The sequence below is a fragment of the Guyanagaster necrorhizus genome, assembly GCF_019112545.1.
Source record: "Guyanagaster necrorhizus MCA 3950 unplaced genomic scaffold BT62scaffold_31, whole genome shotgun sequence".
Classification (NCBI taxonomy): domain Eukaryota; kingdom Fungi; phylum Basidiomycota; class Agaricomycetes; order Agaricales; family Physalacriaceae; genus Guyanagaster; species Guyanagaster necrorhizus.
This window is the reverse complement of record NW_025064910.1, coordinates 235,716-243,490: the sequence shown is the minus strand read 5'-3', so window position 1 is coordinate 243,490 and position 7,775 is coordinate 235,716. Positions and strand designations below refer to the sequence as shown.

At 47.5% G+C, this 7,775-nt stretch overlaps 4 protein-coding genes across 4 annotated transcripts in view; 2 read left to right on the top strand and 2 right to left on the bottom strand.

Annotated features, from left to right (window-relative positions):
• Positions 1-4,023, bottom strand: part of BT62DRAFT_936268 (uncharacterized protein) — a 6,130-nt gene extending 2,107 nt beyond the window's left edge. The window contains exons 1-2 of the mRNA XM_043187096.1: positions 3,768-4,023; positions 3,122-3,711 (exon numbers count right to left, since the gene is read on the bottom strand). Coding sequence (XP_043035675.1) covers positions 3,122-3,711; positions 3,768-3,932 — 755 coding nt within the window. The 5' untranslated portion in view covers positions 3,933-4,023. The remainder of the gene's footprint in view (positions 1-3,121; positions 3,712-3,767) is intronic.
• A 297-nt stretch (positions 4,024-4,320) lies between these two features.
• On the bottom strand, positions 4,321-4,893 carry BT62DRAFT_1010708 (uncharacterized protein; the record flags this gene model as incomplete). The annotated part of the gene is made up of 4 exons (XM_043177677.1): positions 4,321-4,398; positions 4,444-4,541; positions 4,597-4,804; positions 4,864-4,893. 4 exons carry the CDS (start codon positions 4,891-4,893, stop codon positions 4,321-4,323), a joined length of 414 nt encoding a protein of 137 aa, XP_043035674.1.
• A 246-nt stretch (positions 4,894-5,139) lies between these two features.
• Positions 5,140-6,355, top strand: BT62DRAFT_1041010 (uncharacterized protein; the record flags this gene model as incomplete). Its single annotated transcript, XM_043178422.1, has 1 exon — positions 5,140-6,355. The coding sequence occupies one exon, from the start codon at positions 5,143-5,145 to the stop codon at positions 6,328-6,330; it is 1,188 nt and encodes a 395-aa protein (XP_043035673.1). The 3' UTR covers positions 6,331-6,355.
• Positions 6,356-6,570: 215 nt separating this feature from the next.
• Positions 6,571-7,502, top strand: BT62DRAFT_1079495 (uncharacterized protein; the record flags this gene model as incomplete). Its single annotated transcript, XM_043179498.1, has 4 exons — positions 6,571-6,633; positions 6,702-6,931; positions 6,986-7,022; positions 7,105-7,502. 4 exons carry the CDS (start codon positions 6,571-6,573, stop codon positions 7,498-7,500), a joined length of 726 nt encoding a protein of 241 aa, XP_043035672.1.
• Between the last annotated feature and the right edge of the window lie 273 nt (positions 7,503-7,775).

Sequence of the window (7,775 nt, the reverse complement as noted above, 5' to 3'; positions counted from 1 at the left end):
CGCAAATCCAGATTTTTTACGCCTGCGTGAAGGAGGCGAGTGCATTGGAGGACGTACTTTTCACGTCCGGAAGATATTGTCCAATCATCTGCACCGCTTGGTGCACACCTCTTTCCCGTCTTCATCCATAACAATGTCCGAACACTGATATTGAGTGGCAAAATCCCCTCTACTCTGGACCGGTGTATCATGCCGAACTTGGGGGAGGGTTGTCGAATACATAAAGGAAGTAAAGCTCCAAAGCGTCGCCCATGATGTGCAAGACCTACCAGTATCTTCCATTACCTCATTCCTTTCCTCTCTACCAAACCTAGCCTCCCTTTCTCTTATACTCATCTTTTTTCAAGACCCATCGCACCTCCACTCCCTTATCTCCCATCTGCCCGGACTGACAGATCTCGATTTGAAAAACGTGTTTTTTAGCTGTCACAGCATATCGGAAGACCTGAGTTCCGAGTCTTTCGAATTTCCGACGATCAAGAGGATATCGTTATATGGGACATTCTTCAATGAATCTATCGTCGAATCACTCTTTCACCGGGGAGACCTACGATCAACCTATGTCGACTCTCTCCGTGAGCTCCGCATTTACTATCCCTCGGCTGAATATCTTCCATCCATATGCACCTTCATCCGTGCGGCACCAAGCTCTTGGAAGGGCTTTGACATTCGTTTCCGTTACGGAGGTGAGCCGTACTGTTCGATACAGCCAATGCCTGTTGACCGAGCTGAAGCTTATACGCCCGGTTCGTGGTCAAGGTGGCCAGCTCACCCGACGCTCCCTCTGACTATGTCAACTCTCCATGTCGAGATGAAATGTGATCTGTACTGCGATTGGCATATCAGGGTCATGAGGTGGTTGGTACATTCTATCTCTGGCGCGACAGATCCCGTCAGACTGGAGACGCTGACACTGACAATCATACCCCCATATAACCATGAGGGAGAACACGAGAACTGGGAAGACGAAGACTGGGCAGCGCAATGGTCCAGCCTTGACCAAGCTCTCGCACGTCCAGAAATGTCATCGTTTCGTCTTTTGAAGGTTGCATTCAGACTGCACCCTACAGACTTCAGTCCATGGAGAGGACCGTACTCTAGAGAGTGGGTGAAGGGGAAGCTGCCACTCTTGGAGGAGAACGATATGCTAGAGGTGGATATTATCGAAAATCATATATTGTAGGCTTTTGCGAACAGCCCAATCTAAAGAGGATGATCGCGACGCTTAATCGGTGCCTTGATTCACTAATAAATCTCTGCTTCTACAACCTGCACCGACAAACAGGTCAGCATCTCATTTTGGAGAGCAAAAGCAGAAAGTTACCTCACACCTTCACCGGTTCTCTCTCCATATTTTTAGCCTCCTCCCTCACGATAGAATAAGCCGTAAACCCGATGGACCCAGCGAGAGGAACTCCAATGTATTTTAGCTTGATAATGAGTAACGATGCATAAACCGCGATGAAGCTACACCTACCGATTTAGCGGTGCCTCTCTCGACTTCTCAGAGGTTTAGCAGAATATTTTCCAGCAAGCACAAAATCAGCCAATGTTCATGTTATTCTCGAATACTGATCAGTTTTTGATGATGTCTGCATCGTATAAGCAAAGACAAAAACATTGGGAAAATTCACATGCATCGTACTAGAGAAATTAAGTGTCGGCTGCCATGAATAGTGCCGATGATGTTTAAAACGCAGCCCCCTGAGTACGCTCGAGCGCTGGCATGAGGAGTCAGCTAGTATCAAGATTGCCATCAAGCGTCCGAACTTCACTTGGAGTGGCATGTCTTCTTCTAGTATCCGTTAAAATTGGACAGGAAGATAGGCCCCATGGTCGCTATTGTTGCTTCGACACCGCACATAAAAAATATCCGACGAATGATGTAGCCTTAGACAAAGAAGAGCGAAACCAGGCGCATATAGTCATCCAGGGATACATACAGTCACGAAAGTAGTTCCTAGCATTAATTTTCCTACGTCTAAGATCGCAACCCGCGAAATCCAGTTCTACTGAGATGTCGGTATGCAGCAAAGACAAAACTGAGGGTAAGAGCAAACCACGTTTATGTCCCCGACCATTGGCCAGTCTCCAACATCAGCGCATACAATGGGACTCTGATTTACTGGTACGTTTACATGTTCGATTTCTCACGACAACAACTAAAAACGGAGACACTACGTGTAATATTACTTTCGTAGTCACAGTTTGTACAGCAGAGACAGGAATGTCCTATTGATCAACAGCAGCTTTTCAGGGCGATTCTCGACGCAAATGAACGTGTCATCGTTGGATATGTTTTTTCGAGACCACTAGTGACTAAGAAAAATGGGTATCACAGACCATGATTTCGATACGGCGGCTCGCGATATAATGATAAGATGAGGGAAGTGCCGAGGGCCGGTCATGGCGTGGTTGCCAATTTATCGCTGCAAAGGCCCGGGGGCCAACACGTCTGGCAAGGTTGGTCGAATAAGCGCCATCAGCTAAAAACCTTTTTTTTTTCAAATCATCTATCACCAACGAGATCCAGATACCTCAGCGCCAACCATTAGCTTACGATGTCTACGAATTGTCATCAGTACAGCGGGATCAACCGAAAGAACAGCCGTTATTCATCCAGTAGCATGAGACTAAAGAAAGACCGTCGTGGCCAGATCTGGCGACTAGGATGCGTACGTAGATTTTGGGTCCTCTGGGCCGCTTGAAGACCTCGACAAAATTCGTGATCGCCTTTTGGAGGAACGACCTAACTCTCAATTTACCTAGAAGCAAAATTCAATGAGGCCGCGGTCGAGACACTTAGATACTTACCTTTCCGAGTAGGCACCGGCACCGGCACCTGGGGAGACTGCTCTGACAATGAGTGCAGTTCGTGAGAGTCCGGAGAATCAGAGCTCAAATCTTCCGTCGAGCTCGCGCGAGATTCCGCCGACCCTACAGTATATACAGTATAAACCGATGAGACGTTGTCATGGACAGGCGTGTCGTCAATCGGTGGATCCTCTAGCGGGTCGAAAAGGACCGATCCGCAGCGGGCAAGCTGATACTCGTGCACGATTCTGAAAAGAAAAAGAACAATTCAGGAGAAAATACGCAACAATTAGAGAGGATTGCTTACTCTTGAAAAAGATCCAGATCTCCACATAGCTGCGATGGATCAGCTATTTCTGGGACGTTCGATAGGATGTGGTCGATACGCATAACGGGCACGAAGCACGGTTCATATTCAAGCTTATCGGAGCTTGGTACCTTGGCCAGTAACATCGGGCTAGCTAAACTATCAGTCTCCGAAGCTTCGTCCGGCACATCTGTAGCTAGGGGATCCTCTTGACCGTCGAGAACTCGAAGGATCTGATCATCGTCTAGTCCAACCCGAAGAAGTTGTTCGTAGCGATCATCCTCGTCGAAGGCTATACGAAGCTCGCGAGAAAAGTGCCCTTTCACATACCATGACTGACAATAGTCCCGCCTTTCCGTCGGTACACGAACGCAAACGTCGTAGCAGGTAGGATGATAGCAGTTATCCCATGGCAATGGCATCGTCACGTCGAGAGGTTCCCTGCACCTAGGATGGGCTGTTGCCGACAACATGGGGACACACATCAGAGGCCTTGCATACTGGGGTTTCCGAGAATGAGGCTTGGTGAGACCCTGTTGCGATGGCCTAATGCTAATAACCTGGTATGTGGGTTCACGTGGAACTTCGACCTAAGTGTTTTTCAGTAAGTAAGCTTAAAACTTGAGTAAGCGGTAGGAGAATGCACCTCCAAGCAGTAACCAGCATATTTCCTATCCTCAAGACCATCCAATTTTTGTAACATGGCCTCCTCACCCCCATCACAGTATAAATCCAGAGTTGCCGCTACGTCGAAGGAAAAGGTGATATAAGAGAACCAAGGTGGAAAATCTTGAAACCGGGGGGTAGCCATGGCAGAGAGCACAGAGGGCGAAATGGAGGCGAAGAGACAAATCGAGCATATTATTTATACCTTCGAGCCCTGGGTGGCAACAAAAATAACAAGGAGAAAGGCGTGGGAGGATCATCACATACCGATCAGCTTGGCCTGGGCAAGAACAAAGAATATCTTCTTTACTTGTCTAGATAATAAAACCGTAGCAACAGTGTTCCTCATATAAAATGAGGGTAGCCATTGATAGGTCTTCTACCTCTTCTGCTTTCTCCTTGCTTTCTCTCCCGATCTTCACGATCACGCATCACCTTACATTCATTTGCAGCAACTGGTAGGCCTGGTGCCACATTTGCATCTCTCTTTATTTTCCAATGTCGACGTCACGCTATTATGTACTCTCCGAGGACTACGATCCCACCAAACCCGCCAGGCCGCGCAGTATCATGACGCCTCCGTCAGTTAGGCCACGGAAAGGACTCCCAATCTACAAGCCTGGTCAGATCTGTGTCGTCAAGGAATCCATATTTACATCGCTGTGTGCAGCTTTAAGACAAGCGATTGGTCCCCTCTCACTCCGAGAAGGCACCTCGCTAACCACCAAGGGCAGCCACATTATCCCTGTTTCCTCTGGGACAGAAAGACCCTGCGTTATTATGGATGCTCCACATTCTTGGCTTCGAACTTTGTCTCAACCATAAGGCCAGCTGATTGAAGCCGTGCTGCATCAGTCGGTCATACTCGACGTTGGAAAGTCGATAGCTTTTACCGTTACGAGAGGTGTAAAGCCTCACAGATTGCTCCGTGTAAATGACCAAAGCAATCGCCCACTGCCTAGGATGATGCCAAGCTGGGTCCGTCTTCAACGCATATATATCCGATTCAGGGAGAAGCTGTTCGTTTGGTTCGACGGGAACGGCAAATCGCCGGAGAAATTTTCCAAAAGATTCACACTTGCCACAGACGAAGCAAACGTGGCCATGAGACAGATAAAATGGCCTTTCTTTGTGAGGTTCGATAGAAGATGTGAAGTGTGCTACTAATATTAGCGATGTATACCAGAGTGGACATGAATCTTGTGTATTTTGATCAATCAAATGTCAAATTCAGATGTCTGGAGCGCACTTTACCACACGAAACTTTTGTCTCATAAGTAAATTAGGAAATAAAAGTCTCGGTGACGGTATTTATAAGGAGAGGGACCTCAAAGCCCCAGTCCTGAACTTTGCCCATGATCACCATGAGTACCTCACAACCTACCCTACAACCTGCAGTTTCGACACCTAGATTACCGCCAGAACTCATGGATCAAATAGTTGACGCTCTTTCCGATGACGTCCACTCTCTCAGAACTTGCGCATTGTCCTCTCGCCAACTCGTCCACCGCAGCCGCTATCAACTATTCCGCGCCATACACTTCCCTTTCATCATAATTTGGCTATTTGATCGCTGCAAAATTTTCTTGGAGAAGTGCTGCAATGTGGCACCACTTGTAAGGAGTCTTACCTTGAGTGGAAGACCTCTCCGCTACATAGGCCCCTCTTGTACAAGGATCCCCCCCGAACTGCAGCTGCCTATGGCCTTTAGAATGATGAAGAACTTGACGTCCTTGCATCTTGTCATGGTGGAACTGGTCGGCGTTAATATCATCTGGCCTGAAGTCGAGGAATTGGAAATGAAAGACTGTTCTGTGACGAATCTTGGCACCTTTCTTGGCGGGTTCCACAAATTAAAGAAGCTAATGCTACGCGACGTAAAAATTGCTACAAAGACATCCTCATCGTCTGAAGTTTCTCTTGACCTTGAAGAATTAGCGATTATCCATGGCAGGAAGTTCCCGGACATGAATACCATCATGTGCCTCCTCCCGCTCCTCCCCATGCCACCTCGTATTCGACGGCTTACCTATCCACTTTACATTCTGAAGGAGAACATCCCACAATATGACGTGATTCCTTATATGCACCTGGATGAGTTATTTCTAGTGGCATCCTCCGAGCCAAGGATACCCGTTCCGGATATCCAAAACATTACCAGGCTTCGTTTGCTTGTGTACCCCCCCTGGCGCTGGGATCCGGCGGATGCATGCAAAGAATGCGACAGGCTAACAGATTGGCTCGTACACCTGCTACACAAAGCCCAAGGCGGGTGCTTAAAGGAGCTCGAATTCGAGTACTACCTGTTTGGCACATCTGGGAGTCCGGACAAGTGGGCAGAGCTCGATAGAATTCTATCGAAGATGGAATTGAGCAAGGTTGACCTCGTGTTCAACGTACCCCCAGAAGAGTTGCAGACAGAAGAAGGAGAGAAATCCGAGTGGCCGTTCTGGAAAGAGGAATTGATGATCAAGAACGCTGTGTACTTTGAACAAGTTAAAAGGGGCAGGTGGTTGAGAGTCTCCAGAGGATACCGGAGTTAAGTGTGTATGTTTGCTACTATCTAGACACTGCTATTGCGTTTTGGACAATGAATCAGTATACAGGACAAGGCTCATAAGAAAGAAGGATCCCGACGACCGAGAGCATAATAAATAAATTTGAATAAATATTTATGTTTGGTCAGCGTCCCGAATGCGTTGAACTTGGACCATTGCCACTTACGACCACTGTCTTCCTCTTGACGGCTCTACAGCAATGATACGCATACAGAAAGCACCGACATGTCTGCATTCAACTCTGTAATCTCGTGTGCGGCAGAATGGCCCACTGAGATACAACACCTGGTGTGCTTACTTGACTCTCCACTTCCCTCATGACTTTCCAATGGCCCATCCCCAGCTGTCTCTTCTAGAGCATCTCCTTTGCTCGAGGAGCTCGTAAAATTCTGGTATCCTCACCAGAACAGCTCACCGAGCCACCCTCGGAAGTACTGGATATTTTGGATTTGGTGCTTTCGACCGTTGGTGCACCCCGAGCTCTGTCGTGCGCGTCGACGGACAATGCTACGCAGTCAACAATAGCGTTTTGGTCACTTCTGATACGGTCTCTGGCATTTGTCTGTTATGATAAGTCATATGCAATGTAAGTGTGATCAATGTAATGCTAAATGTGCATGCTGATGAAAATGGGGTGTAGGGAAGATGTAGCTTTCGTCCGACCACGGTTATCGCACGTGCGAAGTTTCCTGGAGGACAGACATGCTTCATTGCTGATATCTCACATCGTTGAAGATATTCAACGGCCAAGGCCTGTAGTGGAGAACAAAGGTTCGGAGCACCCGTCCATCGGGACTGCAGAACGATCAAATGAACAATAGCAGGAAGAATACAAGTCTGAAACTTCCTACGACGACTCATCATCCTCCGATGGTGGCACAAGCTATGAATGCATGGAGGCTTCAACGAATCCGATGTCAGCCCAGTCATCCTACGTTCCCCTTGATGCCCACGTTCTCGCTTCTTGGCGATACCTGTCTACTAGACACCATCCATACCGTTAAACGCAATGTGTGGACATTCAACATCTTCTCGCCCATGGAGGCTTACCATTTTGTGACGGTCCTTTTACGTCTGCGTCGGTATGGTGATACTACCCTGAAGAACATGGTTGAGAAGGCATTAAAAGCAGATGACTTCCAACAAAAGAGCTAGAGCAAAATGGTGCAGTATGCAAGGATGCAATGAGGTTAAATGGGATTTATGTGCACTTGCTTTCTACCTGCTATCGAAGATTTGCTATCTAATTGATGTACTTGTGATAGATATATTTGAACTGCACTGTTAAATTAACACATCTGAGCATGTTTCAGCAAATCAGCATGGATAAATTAAAGTAAATGTTGCCCAAGGATAAGGGGTCTGTAAGGAGGTCACTTTAGGCACCAAATATCGTGCTGGGCCATCAGACTCCATTGGTTGGGATGCTG